This window comes from Stenella coeruleoalba (genome assembly GCF_951394435.1).
Source record: "Stenella coeruleoalba genome assembly, chromosome: 19".
In the NCBI taxonomy this organism is placed as follows: Eukaryota; Metazoa; Chordata; class Mammalia; order Artiodactyla; family Delphinidae; genus Stenella; species Stenella coeruleoalba.
The window spans coordinates 1758416-1777227 of NC_137165.1; the positions used below are offsets into that span (position 1 = coordinate 1758416).

The 18812-nt window shown below is 65.5% G+C and overlaps 2 protein-coding genes across 2 annotated transcripts; one reads left to right on the forward strand and one right to left on the reverse strand.

Annotated features, from left to right (window-relative positions):
- Positions 1-8: 8 nt before the first annotated feature.
- FLII (FLII actin remodeling protein) lies at positions 9-13249 on the reverse strand. The gene is made up of 30 exons (XM_079904381.1): positions 12461-13249; positions 10813-10923; positions 10435-10506; positions 9013-9093; positions 8600-8685; positions 8355-8516; positions 8114-8217; positions 7624-7799; positions 7383-7540; positions 6504-6588; positions 6011-6158; positions 5696-5832; positions 5346-5558; positions 5010-5189; positions 4222-4304; positions 4031-4105; positions 3735-3818; positions 3452-3623; positions 2855-2959; positions 2575-2766; positions 2142-2330; positions 1926-2065; positions 1623-1845; positions 1361-1515; positions 1217-1277; positions 1005-1133; positions 823-929; positions 627-732; positions 469-534; positions 9-387 (listed from the first exon to the last, which is right to left on the reverse strand). The coding sequence occupies exons 1-30, from the start codon at positions 12521-12523 to the stop codon at positions 253-255; spliced, it is 3798 nt and encodes a 1265-aa protein (XP_079760507.1). The 5' UTR covers positions 12524-13249; the 3' UTR covers positions 9-252.
- On the forward strand, positions 13143-17606 carry MIEF2 (mitochondrial elongation factor 2). Its single transcript, XM_079904385.1, has 4 exons — positions 13143-13376; positions 14960-15117; positions 15281-15461; positions 15884-17606. The coding sequence occupies exons 2-4, from the start codon at positions 14971-14973 to the stop codon at positions 16936-16938; spliced, it is 1383 nt and encodes a 460-aa protein (XP_079760511.1). The 5' UTR covers positions 13143-13376; positions 14960-14970; the 3' UTR covers positions 16939-17606.
- The last annotated feature ends 1206 nt before the right edge of the window (positions 17607-18812 follow it).

Here is an 18812-nt window from a genome sequence, read left to right on the forward strand (position 1 = left end):
ATATTGAAAATAAAAGCATTTAATATCTCTTAAAGGGCAACCACACCTGCTTTTATCCCTGGCAGAAGAAGGGGCATCACACGTGAGCTCACGGTGGAGATCCACTTGCCCAGGCCCCTGGGGGCACTGGTCAGGGTTACTCTCGTTGCTGCTGCTGGGGACTGTGGCACTGGGGTCAGGTGGAGGACAGACAGGCCCTTTCTCTCCCTCCGCAGAGCCTGTGGTGGCCAACAGGGCAGGCAGACAGCGGCCCTAGGCCAGGGCCGGGCGGAAGGTGCTCCAGGCGTGGAAGCAGCGGGTGAAGGCGTGCTGCTCGTTGCCCTTGCGCACCAGGCGCAGGCGGCGGGGACGCTCGTGCTCCTTGGAGCGCAGGTGCTGGATGTACACCTGGTGGGCGGGATGGGTGAGTGCGCACCTGCAGCCTCAGCCCCTCCCCCCAGGCCCAGCCGCGGCCCCTCCCCCACTCACCTGGCAGGCCTTCAGGCTCAGCTTGATCTCCACCTGGCTTGTCTGCGTCCCCACCCACATGTAGACCTGTGGGGACAGCGGGGGAGGTGGCCACCCGGCCTCAGAATTCCCATCCGGGGACGGCAGGGCTCCCCGGGGCAGGGCCGAGGGGCTCTCACCTCTTGGCCGTTGTCCAGGAGCATGATGTCATCATCTGCTAAGTCGTCCTGGCAGAAGTCAGAGCACTTCTCGGTCACCGCGAAGTAGCCCTTCTCGTTGGAGCACCTGGGGTCAAGGGTCACGGAGAGGCCGAGGGTCACGGCAGCGGGGCCGGGACTGAGGGGACACTGGGGGCTGGGGCGGGGCTGTCCTCACCGGAAGAGCCGCGTGTGCTTCATGTACTCGGCGTCGTCGTCGTAGGGCTTCTGTGCCCCGATGCCCACCCAGAAGAAGTTCTCAGGCTCCCCGCCCTCATTGATGACCTGGGGGAAAGGTCGGTCAGCGCAGGCCCGGCAGCCCACCCCCAGCCACCCAGTGTGCGCCACCACCCCGCTCACCTGCTTGCTGTAGGAGGCCTCAAACATGCTATTCAGGATGTCCTCCGCCAGCTTGGCCTCGTCGGGGTCCGACGCCCGGCCCACCCACGCGTACACGATGCCCTGGTTGTCCTCGCTCTCGAAGGGAACCTGGGTGTGCGGGGGCCCAGGTCACGCCCCGCCCGCAGCCCCGCCCCGCCCGCAGCCCCGCCCCCCGCCGCGCCAGGCCCCACCTTGAGGATGAAGCAGAACTCGGAGTTGAGAAGGCCAGAGTCGGTGCTGATCTGGATGCACCTGGGGGAGGGCAGGGGTCAGCAAGGAGCCCGGGCGGGACACGGCCCGCCGGCCGCCCGCGCCCGCTCCCCGCGGCCAGGCACCGGGTGCAGAGGGCGCTGCCGTTGGTGCGGATCTGGTACAGGCTTGGCTGCAGAGCTCCCTGGGCCGCCTTCCTCTTGCCCCGGTGGATGATAAACTTTCTCTTGAAATGGGACAGAAACTTGGGGTTCTCCTGCTGCTGTGTCATGCGCACCACCTGGGGGCACAGAAGCCGTCAGGGGCAGCTCCCTGGGGGGGCAAGGCTCCCCTGGGTGAGTCCCAGGGACACCCCCTCCCCGTGTTCTGGGGGTGCGGCCGGCACACCTCCAGTTTGCCAGGGAAGAGGCTCTCAAACTTCTTCTGCAGGCTGAAGGTGAACGTCAGCCAGCCCATGTTGGAAGCCTCGCGGCCCTGCCAGAAGTACACTATGCACTGGAAGTCCTCCTCGGGCTGCTTCTCCTCCGCCTCGGCCGCCACCTCCTCTCCCTCGTCCTCAGCCCCCGCCTTCTTCTCCTCCTCTTCCTCATACTCCACGGGGACCCAGTACCTGTGGGGCCAGAGGGCAGTGGTCAGGGCTGAGCCCCCAGCACCGGGGGGGGGGGCGTGAGGGGCACGCGGGGGAGGCACCTGCAGAGGAAGACGTAGCAGTCCTGCGTGTAGAAGTGGCCAAACTCCTCCTCGGGCAGCCGTGCGAACTTCTTCCCCTCGAGCACGAAGCCCTCCATGCCGTCCAGGTCCTCGTTCCACTCTTCCATCAGCTGCTCTGCCTGCGTGCGACCCCACCCGTCCTGGTGGGACAGCCCAGCCCAGCCAGCCCGCCCTGCGCCCCAGCCCCATGCCCACCTCCGCCAGAGGCATGCGCGGCTGCCGCGGCAGGAAAAGCGAGGTGAGGTCGGCCTTCATCTGATCTTTCTTCTCGGCGTCACGCTTCACCTTCCCCGCGAGACCCGGGCCCTGCAGCACAGCCTCTGCATTGCGCGTGTAGTCCACAGTCAACACATCGTCCCAGTTCTTGAACTTGGCCTTGAACACCTGAGAAGGCACAGCTGGAGTGGGAGACAGAGGAGGCGGGGCCTGGGGAAGCAGGGTGGGGCCTAGGAATTGGGAGAGGTGTGGCCTAGCAACCTAGGGGGACTAGGAGTGGGGTGGGGGCGGGGCATGGGCGGGGCCCGGGAAGCTGTGGAGCTGGGTAACCAACCGGTCCACAGAGGGTCAGGGCAAGAACGCGCCCGCGGGATCTCGGGGAGGCGGACTCCGGGGGCACCGCATCGCACACCTGCGCCTCGGTGCCCTCCAGGCTGCGGCTGACCGCGGCATGGCGCGGCCGGTGCAGCATCCCGCACAACTCCTGGCCCAGCTTGAGGGCGGCAGCGCGCACCAGGCGCGGGGACTTGCGGCCGAGCCAGATGAACACGTCAGACCAACAGTCCAGGATGTACACGCAGCGCGTGTCCAGCAGGCTCTGCAGCTGCGGGGCCCCGGAGGCTGGAGGTCAAGACCAGGGCCACCAGCAAGAAGGGATCCAGCCCCCACGCCCTCCTCCCCGTGCGTCTCACCAGCCGCATCCCAGGCATCAGTTCCACCCTGGGCCGTATCTTATGTTCCACAGAGAGCTTGTAGTTGATCTGCGGCAGCTCCAGGTAGCCCAGACCCAGGCCCACCTGGCAGGAGCAAGAGGTGGGCTTAACCAGGCTGGGTCTGGGGAACACAAGCCTCGGCCACAACAGCCCCTGCTTCAGGCTGGCCCCTGCGCTCAGGTCCACAGCCTGCTCCTCTCCGGGCCGGCTTCCTCCCTCCACCCCAAGATGCTTTCTAGAAAACCCTATCAGTGGAAGAATGACTAGTAGACGGTGCCTTCCCTACCCGCCCTCTCCAGGTCCTTACGAGTTTCTCTAACCTGTCCTCTTTCCGCCCACAACACCTACAGCACAAAGGCCAGGTCCCTAGGCCTGGCACCCAGGTGCTTCTTGGCCTCCCTCTCCAGCCTCGCCTTCCCGGAAGCACAGAGCCCAACACCAGTGCCCCCCGGCCCCACTCAGAGCCTGCCTCAGACCCGTGCTGAGCTACTCCTTGCCCAGAAGGTGGCACCCTCTCCCCGCCGAGGTCCCGAAGGAGGCCAGTGCAGTCAGGCAAGCCCCGTGCCCCCGGTTCACCTTATACAGCTTGGGCTGGGGCGGCCAGAAGTCGTCGGGGACGTGCTGCTTGATCTCGGAGGGCTCCCCGCCCAGCGCCTCCCAGAACTCTGGGGGCTCCTGGCCTTGTACCAGCAGCGAGATCTCCGCCTTCCCTTTGCGTTCGTTCTTGTTAATTTTCTCTGCAAAGAGCCTGAGGGCGGGTGCGAAGCCTTAGTGATGAAGCCCACGCCTCCTCCCTGGGTGACAGTTTTCCTCTGCACGGTACACCCCAGCACATCTGGGCAAGTCACAGTCCTCTTACCTGGCCTTGGTGGTGCCGCTCAGCGTGGCCTGGGCCCCCCGCCACACGTAGATGTCCAGCCCTTGGTCCAGCAGGAAAACAAACCTGGACAGGAGGAGTGGGAGGGGCTGCCACTGGCCACGGCAACGACCGCCCCCATGCCTCTGACCCCGCCCCAAATCCCTCCTTGCAGGACCTCCTGCCAAGCTCTGCAGGACACGGGCTGGAAGGCCTCTCTGTCTAGAGCCAAGCCCTGCCCCCCACCGATGGGGAGAAGGTTCGGGGTGAAGCACCCCACCTCACGTCATGGGGCTCACCTTGGGTCCAGGGAGGCCCCCTTAAGAGGCACGGGCTCCAACTTGAGGTTCTTTTTCCCATACACACGGTACATCCTGGGGGCCAGAGCAAGAGTGGCTTGGCGGGGGCACCAAGGGGCAGATCTACCCCAATACCCTCCCCCCATCCTGCCCAGCTGAGTCCAGGTCACTGCCGCCCACACGCCCCTCACCTGGTTACGTAGTGCGTGTCCTCCACAGTGTAGAAGCCACTGGCTGTTCCACCCTCGATGTAGGAAATGTCGTTGTCAAATACCTGCGTTTGGAACATGTGGACTTTCACTGAGCTGGCCCCCCGACCCCCACCCAACACCACCTGTCAGGAGGGGCGGACTTGCGTGTAGCCGAGTCAGATGCTGTGAATCCACGACGATGTTAAAAATACAAGATCTGCGTCTACAGACGTAAACGCACACGGGGTGGTACGACGTACATAACCGTGAACGCGTCTGCTCGTGTCCGGACACAGCATGCTTACACACGCGCGTATCAGGGGACAGGACCGGGCGAGTTTATGGAAGAAGGCAAACTCAGGTGGAAGTACCCACAATCTCGTCTCATCTCGTGTAGGTACCTACATGTGACTAGCTGGCAGGCAGGCCGGCGCCTGTCACCAACCCAGCCCCCTGGACTCTGGCCCCGCCCCTGGCCCCGCCTCCTTCGTGGCCGGCCGGTGCGCCACCCTCTGGCAGCTTGTAGTCCCAGCTCCTCATCCCTCCTGGTCTCCTGCACCGCCACCAACCCAGTTTCCAGCTCCCAAACTAGCCTGGTCTCCTTACCCTCACCTGAGCCAGGACTTGCCTCCACTGACCCAGGCTCCCAACTGGTGGCCTCACCTCACTTCCCTGACCTCAGTCCATCCGTCCCCGCCGTCTGCCATCGCGGGGCTCAGCACCTGATACGGTTCAGTCAGCCCCGCCCACCGGCCGTCGGCTCCGGCCCCGCCCCTGCCCCTCCGCACCTGCAGGAACTCGTCACTCTCCTCGCCCATCTCCTCGCGCACCGTGCGGCACTCGGCGCCCAGGTAGTTGCGCAGGTTGACGGCGTGGATGGCAGAGCACGCCTTCTTGTCAAGTGTGGCCTCCCCGCCGATCCAGTAGTAGATCTCCCAGTTCAGAGACCCGCTGTCATCCAGAAAGGTCTGAAGGCCAGGGCAGTGGCTGGGTCAGCCCCCGCCAGGCTTCTGCTGGGCAGCCTCCCGGGCAGAGACCTCGCCGCCCACCCTCCCCCGGAACACGGCTGGAAGCGGGCGGTTCTGAGCCGTCCAGGTCGGGCCTCGCAGCCCCCTGCCCCGCACCTTGAGCACAATGTAGCAGTCGGCCTCGTAGAACCTGCCGTGGAGGGCTTCCCCCACCAGCACGGGCACGAAGTTCTCCATCTGCCAGATGGTCAGGCCAGGCAGCTGGCCCACGTCCTCCGTGAAGAACTCGGAGTAGTCGAGGCGCGGCTTCTCCAGGCCCTGGTCCCAGCGCCGCACCTTGCCCCCAGGTGCTCCAGAGTCCATGCTCTCCTGGGATCACAGGCACGACGCTGGCTTGACTGCGCAGCCCCTCGCGCTGGCCCGCCTGCGACCCAGCTCAGGGCCCCCTCTCCCGCTGGGCCCGGGGCCGCACTGCTGAGCAGAGCCTGAGCCCCGGCCCGGCTTACCTCCTGCTTCTTGTTCTTCTCCTGGGCCACGTCCGACATGCCCTTCAGCACCTGCTTGGCCTGGTCATCCTGGGCTGAGTCCTTGCGCCTCCGCAGCCGCATCTTGCGAGCCAGGGGGTCCTTGGGCCCACTCCCTGCTGAGGGGAGGGGTACACAGCTGACCTGGCTGCCCCCTACCCCGCCTGGGGCGTCCAGCCAACCAGGGGCCAACCCCACGCCCCGCATCCAGAAAGCGTGTCCCACCCAATTTACAGACGGGTAAGCTGAGGCCCAGGGAGGAGCCCCCACTGCCAGGCCAGACCTTCCCCTGCTCACCAGCCGCCGCCGCGGCCACCGTGGCAGGGGAGGCTCCCGCCAGCCGCAGCTGGTTCTGCAGCGAGAAGTCAATGTTGTACCACTCGGCGGTGCGGTCAGCGGGCTTGGGGGGCATGACCAGGCTGGGGTTCTCCCGCACGTCCAGGACCTGCCTCGTGGGGCGAGCGGAGCCGGCGCTGAGCCCGAGTTCTACCTCACGGCCACCCCAAAGCCCTGCTCTTTGCAACCCCCGGGGCCAAAGGGCTCAGGTTCTCATCCTGCAGCCACCCTCACGGGCTTGGGCTTTCCCGTCTGTGAAGTGTGACCTCGCAGACTGGCTGGTTATGAGGCTTAAGTGATGATGTCGAGTGTGATGTGGACACAGGACGTGGGTCACCCCCTCCTCACCCTGGCACCAGCCACCCCTCCAGGAGCCCTTTGCTCAGTCTTCTCTGGGGGTCTGTCCGCACCTCTCCCGTTCCTCCCTCCCCCCAGTACCAGCTGCCTGCCCAACCTCGATCTCCGTCAGGAAGTGGATGGCCTCCGGGAGGGTCACCAGGCGATTCTTGTTCAGGACCAGCTTCCTCAGCTTCGTGCACCTGTGACGACATAGCTGGGCCTCAGGGGGGTGACAGACGGGGAGCCGGGGGCCTTCCAATCCTGGGTTGGGGAGGCAATAGGGCCAGAGAGACTAAGCAGGCCAGCTAGTTAGGAAACCAGCCAACTTGAAGGTGCCGGCAAACACGGGAGGGGCCGGGGTCTCCTCGTGGCTAAGTGACCAGGAGGGTCTTTCTGCAGCTTCTACAGGGCAGCACCTTCCAAAGGGGCCTTCCGAGAACTAAAGACCCCTGGGTGTGAACAAGAGGGCATCAAAAAACACGTTCTGGGGCTTCCCTGGTGGCGCAGTAGTTGAGAGTCCGCCTGCCAATGCAGGGGACGCGGGTTCGTGCCCCGCTCCGAGAAGATCCCACATGCCGCGGAGCGGCTGGGCCCGTGAGCCATGGCCGCTGAGCCTGCGCGTCCAGAGCCTGTGCTCCGCAACGGGAGAGGCCACAGCAGTGAGGGGCCCGCGTACCGCAAAACAAACAAAGAAAAAAAAAAAAACACATTCTGCCCTCAAATTAACCCAGAAGCTGCCGAAGGCCCCCCGTCCTCAGTGCCGGGGACAATGCTGGTGGGCGCTATGGCCTCTTGGAGGGGACGGAAGCAGCACTGTGTCCCAAATGCAGGTGGCGGTGGAGCCCTTCTGGCCGCATCCCTATCGCGTCCCCCCCGAGGCTGCTCTGGGGGCCGCACCCGCAAAGCCAACGCAAGCCCTCCCGTCTCCCACGCCGCCCGAAGCCCACAGGGGCAGGTGGGGGGGCCGCGTGCCCCGCCCAGCCCCGCCCGGCACCTGCAGAGGCTCTCGGGGATCAGCTCCAGGCTGTTGTCGGCAGCCGCGAACTCTTCCAGGCTGGACAGCTTGCCGATGCCCGAGGGCAGCCCGTCGAAGTCCAGCTTGTTGGAGTTCAGGTACAGCCTCTTCAGCTTGGCCAGCTTGCAGATGGCCGACTAGAGGCAGCACGGGCAGGGGCGGGTCAGGGCCGGGCGCGGGGCGGCCGGCAGCCTCCCGCCCTCCCTGGGCCCCAACGCACGGGCAGTGAGGTCAGCTGGTTGCGGGACAGGTTCAAGGTCTCCACGTGCACCCACTGGTCGATGCAGAGGGACAGTTCCGTGATCTGGTTGCCGCTGAGGTTCAGGCGCCGCAGGCTGGGGAGGGTGTACAGGCACTCGGGCACCCGCGTCAGGTCGTTGCAGGACAGGTCCACATCTGGGCGCGGGGCGGGCGCGTCAGTCGGGGCCCCTGCGGTGGGCTCCAGGGGCGGCAGGCCTGTGTGAACCCCGGCTCCCCCTCCTGGCTCTGTGGCCTCAGGTACAAGGCCTCACCTCCCGGTTTCTCAGAGAAGGGGGTCTACGCACAAAGCCTACGCGTAACTTGGTGTTACTCCCAGTCATCACGGTGACAACGGAAGGAGATGTGACAGAACCGCACCCCCTTCCCCCTAGAGATGCTCACTGAAGCAGGGTACCATCCCCTCCTCTGTGATAAAGTGAGGGGCTGAGGAGTCCCCAGGGACTGCCAACCTGCGAGGTGGCTCAGGCCCTCCAGGCTGGTGGGCAGGTTGCCCTGGGTGCGCTGTGTGTTCCTCAGGTGCAAGGTCTGCAGGGCCGTCATGGCCGGGAGCTGCCTGTGGGGAGACGCGGCGTTCAGGCCGGGGGCTGGGGCCCGGGGCTGAGCGGGCCCGCAGCACGAGGCCGACGGTGGCCGGGACGCGACCCCCAGCAAGGCCGGGGCCCTGGTCGGGAGGGCCAGGTGGGCGCCCACCGGAGCTGGGCGTGCAGCAGTGGGTTCCCGTTGAGCACGAGCGTCTGCAGGTGCACGAGGCGGCGCATCTGGGGGGGCAGGCTCTCCAGGCGGTTCTCGCTGAGGTCCAGGAACAGCAGGTCGGTGAGGCTGATGAAGAGCTGGCTGGGGACGGCGTCGATGCTGCGGGCGGAGGGCTGCCGGGTCAGGGCCGCACTCCCACCTCCAGGACCGGCCCCGGACCGCCCAGCCCACCCGCTACGCACCTGTTGTGGCTGAGGTTCAGCACCAGCATGTTCTTGGCGTTCTCCAGCTCGCGAGGGCACTCCGTCAGCTGGTTGTGGCTCAAGTCCTGGGCGGAGGGGCGAGGCCGGGTCAGGGGCGTCAGGGCTGGTCCCACCCTGCCAGGCCTCCGCCGGGCTCGAGGGTCAGGACAGGCACTGAGAGGGGAGCAGAGGAGGGGGCTTCAGGGCAGAGAGAGACAGTGCGACCCCGGGCGGAAGGAGGCCTAGGTTAGGGATCTGACTCCATAAGCGACCTTGGACAAGGCACCGCCCTCTATAAATGTCAGGTGTCTGTGTCTGTAGAACAGGATCACCACGGCCCCAGGGTCCAGCGTAGTGGGTGGGCACTGAATGGTGGGGCTGGCACAAGGGCCAGGTGGCAGATAACCACTGACCAGAACCGAGAGGTCATCCAGCTTGAAGATATCATCGGGGACTCCGGAATTCTTCAGGCTGTTGGCTCGAGCCACGATGGCCTGGGGATACACCATGAGAATCTGTGACTCCTAGCTTCCACTCCCCAGGAGAAACAGGGATCGGGGGAGACACCACCTCCAGAAGTCCACCAAGGCCAGGTCTGAGTGCTCTCCCACTCTGGCTTTTGCTCATAATCTACTTGGCAAGCCTTTTCTAGACTACCAATGAGCTCCTATTTATACCTCAAAACCCAACTCAAATGTGCCCCAGAGCCCAGCACATGGAATCTCAGGGAACCTTTCCTGATGGAATAATCCCTCTTTCTCCCAACCCCAAAGGGCAAGACAGGGATAGAGCTCTGAGTCAGAGCTTCTAGTAAAGAAGAAGGTTGAACCAAAGACAGGTCAGGGCTTCCCTGGTGGTGCAGTGGTTGAGAGTCTGCCTGCCGATGCAGGGGACATGGGTTCGTGCCCTGGTCCGGGAAGATCCCACATGCCGCGGAGCGGCTGGGCCCGTGAGCCATGGCCGCTGGGCCTGCGCGTCCGGAGCCTGTGCTCCACAACGGGAGAGGCCACAACAGTGAGAGGCCCGCGTACCGCAAAAAAAAAAAAAAGAAAAAAGAAAAAAAAAAAAGGTCAGAGCGCAGACTCAAAGCAAGTCCGTTTTCTCTCCCCTTAGGGCTGAAACTTGCTCACGCTTCCAAAGTGCAGGAAGTTAGTGCAGGATGGCTGGTGGGGAGGGGACAGGCCAGGTGATGGCAGCATGACTGCAAGTGACAAAAACGCTAACAAGAGCCACCGCTGCTGCTCCCTCAGCCCCAGCGTCTGTGTGGCGCCACCGTGTTGCTTCATGGCGGTCACTGCTGGACCATCTCGGGAAGTGGAAGGAACTCGTCCAAGGTCATGCGGCCGGGAAGTGGCAGAGCTCAGATTTAAACTCGAGTCCAGACACTGTGCCCTTAACATCTCAGGGCTCCGACCTTGGATGGGAATAACCCTCGACGAGACCTGAGGGTCTGGGATGGGGGCTCCAAGGAGAGCAGAGGCCCAAGTGAACTGCCCCGCCCACCTGCCCTCCTGGACAAGCCCCACCCTACCCCGGCTCTACCACTGCAGCTGTGCGACCTGCCTCCGTGGCCAAGTGTCCTCATCTGTGAACTTGGAGGAGGTGAAGATCACATAAAAAGCTCTCATGAATCAGCTGGAACAGCGCTCAGCTGCTCACAACTGCTATAATACTTGTTACTCAAACGGGGTGGCATTTGGGGTTTTTCAGCGCTTCCCCGACGGTCACTCGACACGGCATTACCGCATGCTCTCCCCCCAGAGTGCGGGTGCAGAGAGGTGCTGGCCCGACCCTCAGGCCCCGGCCCGAGGTCTGTGGCCTGGGGCGGCACTCACCCGCAGCGACGGCAGGCTGGACAGCTCCCCGTGGAGCGTGGTCAGGTTGTTGTGACTCACCGACAGGTGCTCCTGGGCAGGGACGGGGAGAAGGGCTCAGCAGGGTGGTGGGGCATCCACGGAGCCCCCATCTACCACCACAACGCTGCCCCATCCAGGGGGCCCTCAGCTACAGAGGCCCAGTCCATTTCTGCAACTTCCCTCCCTCACAGACCCAGACTCTTCTTGCACACCTGCCGGGATGGGGTACTCACTCCCTCTCCACCAGTTTTGCTGCGGTCAACATCCTCCTCTGTGATGTCTGTGTTCTGTGCAGTTTCTCCCCACCTGGCCAGCCCCATCCACAGCGACCCTCCCTGCCTGCCCAGAGCCTCTTACCAGCTTCTGCAGGGCGGCCAACTCCTCCGGCAGGTAGCAGAGGCCGGTGCGGTTTAGCTTCAGCCATCGCAGACTAGTCATGGCCTTGACATTCTCAGGGAAGTAGCCACCCTGAGGAGTATGTCGTGGTAAGGCTGGTCTGGGACAGGGTACCCTTGTTCTACCGCCCAGTGGCCCCCACTGCCCACGGAAGCCTTTGAGAGCAACAGTCACCTCTCACTAGCTGTGTGACCCTGGACAAGTCACTCTGCCACTCTATGCCTCAATTTCCTCGCCCATAGAATAGAACTAATAAAACCCCCTGATGACAAAAGCATCATAAGGAACGACTAATGGTCAGGACGGCTGCTTTTCTAGAATCTGTCTCTCTTGCTGTGTTCTCGGCCCCAAAAAACCTTATTCCAGGTGCCACCCGCACACCTAGCTGTGTGGTTACATCAGCCAAATGCTTCTGCCTGGCATCAGCGTATGGCCACTAGTAGCAAGGTCGACTCCCCTTGTAAGGTCCCAGCGCCCCACCCTGCACAGGCACAGCCTTACTCGTTAGTTCATTCAGCCCTTTGTTCCCCATATTCAAACGCCCACCTCGGGAGCCCCCGCCCTTGTGGCCAGGAGCCTGGGCAGCAAGGGCCTTCAGCGCCCCTGGCTGGCGTCCCCTTCCCCCTCCGGGCACATTCCCAGCAGGTGACTCAGACTCTCCCAGTCTGGAGAGGACACACGGGGACTCCAGATGAGCATGGTTGGGATGGGGGCAGAGAGAAGTGGCCACCTGTGCCTGGGGTCAAGTGCGCACACGTGGGTTAAACGCAGGAAGGCGGCCTGTCTCCTCGGCCCTGGCCCAACCCCCGACCCCAGCTACAGCTGGGGCCGCGGGACGCTGCCGACCCAGGCTCACGCTACACTGCCCCCAGCCTGAGCCTGCCCACACCCCACCCTGCAGCCTGGACCATCCTCCAGGAGCCAGGCCAACTCTCGGGGCCTCGTCTCTGGTCACCAGCCCTAACCCTGCCAGTCTCATTCTCGGGCCTCCAGAACCACTGTGCCCCCCAGTCCCCCCACTGGCTGGAGGGCTGGGCTCGGGTTCCTGGTGGCCCGGGTCAATCAGTCCAGCAGCTGCTCAGACAACTGCTACCCAAGCCCTCGCCCAGCTGCTCGACACAAACCTCTCCACAGCAACTAACCCCTGCCTCCAGAGGACTAGTTTTAAGCCCCTTCACCGGACGAGAAAACGAGGCTCGAGGAGGGGAAGTGACTTGCCCAAGGCCACACAAGATGGGGGTAGCAGGCGGGGGCAGGGCAGAGCCGGCGGCGCGGCCGTGAGTCAGGGCCCGGCTTGGGCGTGTGACGTCACAGGGGAGGGGAGGGAGGACTGGGGAGGCGGGAGCAAGAGCTCCGACCCGGGCCACCAGCTGGTCGGGCGGGGCCAGGCGCCAGGCAGGGGCCCGGTGGGGGTTCCCCACGCACCCCGAAGCGGCTCCGAGACCCCGCGTGCGCCCGCCCGGCCCGCCCTGGGTCTCCTTCGCGGGCGCCAGACGGAGACCTAGGGGTGTCGGTTCGGGGCGGGGCCCGGGCGAGCCCGTCCGCGGTCCCGGGCGCGTAGAAAGCGGATGGGCGGGTTGGGGGGCCCGTCCGCCGTCCCGAGGCTCACCTTGAAGTCGTTGCCGCTGAGATCTACGCCGCGCACGAACGGCAACACCCCGGTAGCCTCCATGGCGGCGCTCGGCTGCTGGGAGCGGGGAGCGGGATGCCGGCGGGGCGGGGCGCACGGGGCGGGGAGCGCGCTGGCCCCACCCCTCAGTCCGCCGCTGCCCAGCCCTAAGTTCCGGACGCGCCCGGGGCCAGCCTTTGGGGCGCGGGGACTCGAAGAGTACGGCGCGCCTGTGCCCCGCAGGGCCTTCTCGGCCCGCGGCTCTGTCCCCTTAGCTGGCCGGCGCCCAGGACCCCGGTGGTTCGGGCCCAGGCGCGGGCGCGCGGGGGAAGCAGCAACAGGACGCCCGGGTCCTCGTTCCGAGCCTCGGGCCTCCTTCCGGGAGACGCTCGCTTGGGGGAAGCGCCCGCGCTCCTCGGCGTCCCCGCTCGGAGGCGACCCCCGGGTGCGCGGTTACGTGCCCGCTCGCCCCCCGAGGGAGGCGTCCCCGGGCCGGCACATGGCGGCCCCAGTAGGTGACAGGGCTAGTGTTCCCTTCACGGGAGAGGCGGCTGCAGACCACAGTGACCAAGGGCTCCGCTGGGTGCGTGCCCGGCGCGGAAAAGGCTCGCGTCTCTCCTAGCCGCGGCCGGGATCGCTGCCTTGCTTCTTTAAGACGGAGCGCGCCGGGGAGCTCCGCCCCGAGGAGCGCGCGGCCGCCATTGGCCGAGGCGGCCTCAGGGTGGCACGTGGGCGCGGACCTCGAGCGCTCCGATTGGAGCCGAGGCCTGCCCGTCTGCGAGCGCCGGGCTCTCGGCCGAACCCGGCCTCGGCGTTCGGCTCCTAGGTCCTCCACGTTCCATTCCTAGGTGGGCCAGTGGCGCGGCCCAAGCGGCCCCCTGCGTACCCCGGCTGGGGCGGCGAAGCAGCGACGCAGGTACGGCCGGGGCACGGGGCGTGGCCTCCGCCAGCCGCGCGGTCCCTGCCAGAAAAGGGGGCACCGGCGAAGAGCCGGGGCCGGGCAGAGGTCGAGTCCCGTCCTGGGTCCCTCCCGGGTCCATCCCGGCGTTCCCAGGGCCGCGGTGACCCTCGCGGCCGGGGCTTGGAGGAGGGGCCGCCCGGCCTCGCCCTCTCCCCTTCCTGGTTGGGGTCTGCGCGACCCAGCTCAGGCAGGCAGGGTGTTTGAGCGCTTTACAGCTTGGAGGCGGGTGGCAGTACTGATCCCCGACGAGGAAGCCGCCGCGGGGCCACGCTGGGTCACCCCCCGGCCTTCTTGCCTATTTTTAGCTTGGGAGCCGGGTGGGGCGGGGTGCGGGGCTGCCGGCCCCACCTGGCAACCGAGCCCGGGCACCCGCCGCGAGCAGGGCGACAGAAGTCCTTGGGGTTGAGTTGGTTCTGAGCTCAGGGTCATCTGTTCGGGCGTCCTCAGCGAGACAGTCCTTTTTGGCCATCTGATTGGTCCCCTGGGCTTGTCCCCTGGTCACACCTCCTCAGTGCTTGGGACCTGAGGGCAGGTCCCCTGTAAGAATCTGAAGCTGGGGCTTAGCGCACTGGCCTGGCAGAGGTACCTGCCTTCCCAGCCCCACACTGGGGCTCCTCACGTTGGACCTTTCCTCACCCCACCTGCTCCATCTTACAGATGAGCAAACCTCATCTGGGGCATTCCGGCCCTCAGCTTACCTTCTGTTGCCTGGGCTCCCAGCAGCCGAGGTCGGCTTCCCACCCACCATTGTCCCAAGTACGAGAGGCAAGAGGCCCCTGTCCAGGGCACTGGGCGAGCCCTGTTTGTGGTCTTGAGTTACCCTGCTGCAGCGGGGCCTTCAACACTGTCTGGCAATACCTGTTGACAGGAAGCTCCTGCCCGCAGGGCAGCCTGGGCCATCTCACTTGTCCTGCTCTCTGACCTGGTAGCATTGTCTCTGGGGGCTGCCTTGCTGAGATTTGGGGGGCAACTGGCCCCCTGAGCTTCACTGAGGTCCCCCCAAGGCCTGAGTGGCTGTCCGGGGCAGGCTGCCTGGGACCTCAAGCCGTGGTCTTCTCTGGGCCTTGGTTTCCTCCTGCAGTGCCAGCCCTGGTTAGGAACCAAGATGAGGCCGCTCCTAGGACCTGGCCATAGGGGTGGGTAAGAGTCCAGAGGTTTTGTGGGTCTGAGTCCCCAGCACTCGCTGTGTGGGCCAGCAGCCCATTTCCTTGTAGAATGGGGGTGGTGTCGATAAGATCCACCTCACGGTCTTTCGCGACGTCGGGGGGCCTGGAGGGTGGGATGGGGGAGATCGTCCCCTTCCTCTGACCTGCCGTGGGCCTTGGGGCCTTGAGCCCCCCTGTCTGGGGGGGGTTGTTTGCAGCTGCCAGTCTCCTCCCAAGAAACTCTGCAAGTGGCCCCTTTCTCCTCAGAAATTCTCAGGAAGGCCCCTTGAGGGCTCGCCTCAGTGATCCCAGCGTGATGGCAGCCAGAGCACCTGCCCTGCTGCCAGGCTGGCCCCCTCGCTGAGCAGTCCCCGCACCCTGGCTCCCTCACAGGCACGCTGACCATGGCGGAGTTCTCCCAGAATCGGGGCAAGCGGCGTGACAGCGAGGTGCTGGGCGGTGCTGTGGACTTCCTTCTGGCCAACGCGCGCCTGGTTCTGGGGGTGGGCGGAGCTGCTGTGCTGGGCATTGCCACCCTGGCTGTGAAGCGGGTAAGGCTGGGCTGGCCCGGTGACCCCGGGGCTCCCAGAGCGGGGCGGCGATGGTGGGACTGCCCGAGGCCGCACCTGCCTCTACCCCACCAGCCTGGCTTTGCCCTCGGCTCTGCCGTTCCTGCCCGGGCTTCAGCTGTCTCCTCTGTCACTCTGCCTGCAGCTCATCGACAGGGCCACCAGCCCTCGGGATGAGGATGACGCCAAGCGGGACTCCACGTGCCTGGAGGACAGCTGGCAGGAGCTGAGCCTGCTCAAGGCCACACCACGCCTCCAGCCCCAGCCGCGGCCCGCAGCCCTCAGCCAGCCCGTGCCACCCCCGGCCCCCTCACCCTCAGCCCCAGGTGAGTGGCACTCCTTCCTGTCTGACCTGGGTGGGTCCCCTTTTGGTGGTCAGGTTCAGGAGATGCAGCCAGGCCCTGCCCCTGACTGACTGTGTGACCCATTTGGGTCCCTCTTCCCCCAGGACCACGGGCTCCCTGAGTGTTCAATGACGCATTTGTCTGTCCTTCCCCCTCCTGGGTGGTGCCGAGGCTCCAGACACCAGAACGGGGTGGCACTGGAGCAAGGTGGCAGCATTAGGACGGCGGGGCCCTCAGGTGGGGGCCAGTTTCCCACCCTGCATGGAGCCGTCTCGGCCTCAGGGCGTAGGACGATGAGAACCCGTCATCAAGTGCTCGCTGTGCGTGAGGACCTGAGCTTGGTGCTTTCTCAGGTGGTCACGTTACAGTGCCTCTGACACGACCCCCGGCCCTTCACTCTACAGAGGGGCCCGCAGACGCAGATCCCCCGACGTCGCCTCAGCCCTGCTCCCCAGCGCCGTCGGTGTGCCTGACGTTCCAGGAGAAGCTGCTGGCGTTCGAGCGGGACCACGTGACCATGCCGGTGGCCCATGTGGCTCTGGCCAAGCAGCTGGCCGGCGACATTGCCCTGGAGCTGCAGGCCTACCTGCGGAACAAGTTCCCAGAACTGCCCTTCGGGGCACTCGTGCCTGGCGGGCCGCTCTACGACGGGCTACAGGCGGGGGCCGCCGACCCCGTGCGTCTCCTGGTGCCCCTGGTGCTGGAGCCTGGCCTGTGGAGCCTGGTGCCTGGCGTGGACACCGTAGCCCAGGACCCTCGCTGCTGGGCCGTGCGCAGGACTCAGCTGGAGTTCCACCCCCGCGGGAGCAGCCCCTGGGACCGCTTCCTGGTGGGCGGCTACCTCTCCCCCCGGGTCCTGCTGGAGCTGCTCCGCAAGGCCCTGACCGCCTCCGTCAACTGGCCAGCCATCGGCAGCCTCCTCGGGTGCCTGATCCGGCCGCGCGTGGCCTCGGAGGAACTGCTGCTCGAGGTGCAGCACGAGTGTCTGGAGCTCCCCGTGGCTGTGCTCCTGTCCACTGCCGGCGCCCAGGCCGGAGACCTCCTGCTGGCCTGGCCCCTGGAGGGGCTGGCCGGCAACCTCTGGCTACAGGACTGGTACCCGGCAGAGGCCGCCCAGCTGCGGGCCCTGGATGAGCGCGACGCCGGGACCCGCCGGCGGCTGCTGCTGTTGCTCTGCGGCGTCTGTCGTGGCCACCCGGCACTGGGGCGGCTGGGCCGCGGCCCCCTGACCCAGGTAGTTCTGCACCTGGGCGAGCAGGAAGCGGACTGGGCTGAGGAGGCCCTGGCGGAGCACTTCCTGCAGGCCCTGGAGTTGCTCGTCGGCAGCCTGGAGCAGGCCAGCCTGCCCTGCCACTTCAGCCGTGGCGTGAATCTCCTGGACGGCCTGCGGGAAGAGGACATCGACGACATGGGCTGTGCGCTGTACTGGGGCCTGCGGGCCCCCGAGAGGCTGCTCTAGAGGCGCGGGCCCAGGCGGACGCCTCCCTCCAGGGCGTCGAGAGCACCCTGCCCTTGCTTTTACCCCGAACGGGTCAGCGCGAGCTTGGGCGGCCCGCACTCGCACTCACCCCTCGGCCTCAGGGCCGATCCCAGGGCCTCGGCCCGCGGTAGCCACAGTGAGTCCCGGGCAGGGGTAAGGTTGCCTCTGTTTTTCTGTCCCAAGGGTGAGTCACGCTCCCCTCGGGTGCAGGCTCCTCCAGGCTGCTGGTGCTGGGCGGTGGGCACGGCCTGTGGTCCCCCAGGAGCCGGAGTCGCCTGGAACCCTCGGGATGCAGCTTTTGGCTGGCTGACAGGCTGGCGTTTTCCATGCTGTGTGTCTGGTTTGCTCTCTAACGTGGGCCAGCGGGGGCTCACCTGGGGGAAGGCTCTTCTCCAGCTGGGGGAGCTGAGGGTGTGTGTGCTGCCCACCTGGCCCGGAGCTGAGGGTGTCCCCTGGCTGCTGCTGGGCCCAGCCCCCGCGGTGTTGGCACCAGCCGCACTCGCTGACTGCACTCTCCCTGAAGCTGGCTGGGTCGGGGGGGAGGTTGTCTGCCTCCCCTCCCAGGTGTCTCTCCTCGCTCTGGTATCCTTTCTGATGAAGCAAAGCTATGCCTCAAGAACTGTGAACTAGAATAAAAAGGAAAACTTCAAACGTCCACGGGACTCATGTTGGGCTCTTACATGCAACCACTTGAGGTTCTGTAAAGTTGACCAGAGGAGCTTGGGATCAGCCTGGAGGCGATAGATTGAATTAGAAAAGTTGGTTACGTGGGGGGAGGATGTTACAGGATCCCTAGAGCGATGTCTTGCTTTAGTAACGGAACCAGCTGGCTAGGGTTCTGTTTTTTCTCCAAAGCCTGCCCCCTGGAGCCCACTGTGCTTTCCGGGACGGGCGGGGCTGCCACACAGCCCTTCGGCCAGCACTGTGAGTGTGCAGAGAAACGTGGCCCCAGAAGTGGAGGGCAGGACCCCGCGTCTCGGTGTCCCCATAGGAGCCATGGCCATGGCTAACTTCCTGTCACCACACATGGCAGACGAGGCCGGAGAGGGCTTGGGGCCACGTGTGCTGGTGGTGAGGCCACCGCAGCTGTGCCAGGCCTGTGCTGCTTCTCCTTCCCATCCCGTGTGTGTCCCCCTTCCAACTGGGATTAGGGACAAGAAGTGGGGACAGGCTCGGAGGCCTCCCTTGGTTGAGGGCCAGCACGGGCCAGAGGAGGTGCTAGTGTGTACCTCTGGGTGCAGGGCCAGGCCTCGTGGGTGCTCACACAGTCTCGGTCTCCGAGCACAGAGGGTCACAGGGCAGGAGACTGGCTTCCCCGAGGGCCGTTAGGTCACTTGACTCAGGAGCTCCCTGGCCTGAGTGCTCTCAGCGGTGAGCAGCTGTGATGGCAGCGGAGGGTCAGCAAGGGGGCAGGCTGGAGGCGGGGCGGCCTTGGCCCCCTCCCCTATAAAACAGGGGTTCCAGAGTACCTGCTTCACAGGCAGCAGCGGGAGCGTTAACCCAGCACAAAGCGAGGCACCCCCGACCCAGAGGTCCTGGACACAAGGTCCAGCATCACTGAGCCCGAGCGCGCCAGGACTCCGCTGCAGGCCTGTGTCCAACCAAGGTTGGGGGTCTTGGGCGCCGATGGGTGAAGGGCTGGCCAGGCGTGGCTGGGGAGCAGTCGGGACGCAAGTGGGGTCAAGGCCCCTCTCAGACGACCCGATCACACTCGCGGGCCCTCTGGCGGCCTCCTGCTTCAGGTAGGTCTCCGTTTCCCCTCATACCATGATTTCAGTAAGAAAAACCCAGAATTAACTAAAGAGGAGAAACGAGGTGCTCGGGGCGACGTCCCCTGTCCAAGGCCAGCATCT

Bases quoted from the DNA above. Each gene is read 5' to 3' on its own strand.
- FLII (XM_079904381.1), bottom strand. From the start codon at position 12,523: ATGGAGGCTACCGGGGTGTTGCCGTTCGTGCGCGGCGTAGATCTCAGC. The intron at 9,094-10,434 runs GTGAGTGCCGCC...GTGTATCCCCAG, and splicing joins CCAGCCTGCCGTCGCTGCGG to GCCATCGTGGCTCGAGCCAA. The intron at 930-1,004 runs GTGAGCGGGGTG...CCTTTCCCCCAG, and splicing joins AGGCCTCCTACAGCAAGCAG to GTCATCAATGAGGGCGGGGA.
- MIEF2 (XM_079904385.1), top strand. From the start codon at position 14,971: ATGGCGGAGTTCTCCCAGAATCGGGGCAAGCGGCGTGACAGCGAGGTG. The intron at 15,118-15,280 runs GTAAGGCTGGGC...CTCTGCCTGCAG, and splicing joins CCACCCTGGCTGTGAAGCGG to CTCATCGACAGGGCCACCAG. The intron at 15,462-15,883 runs GTGAGTGGCACT...TTCACTCTACAG, and splicing joins CCCCTCACCCTCAGCCCCAG to AGGGGCCCGCAGACGCAGAT.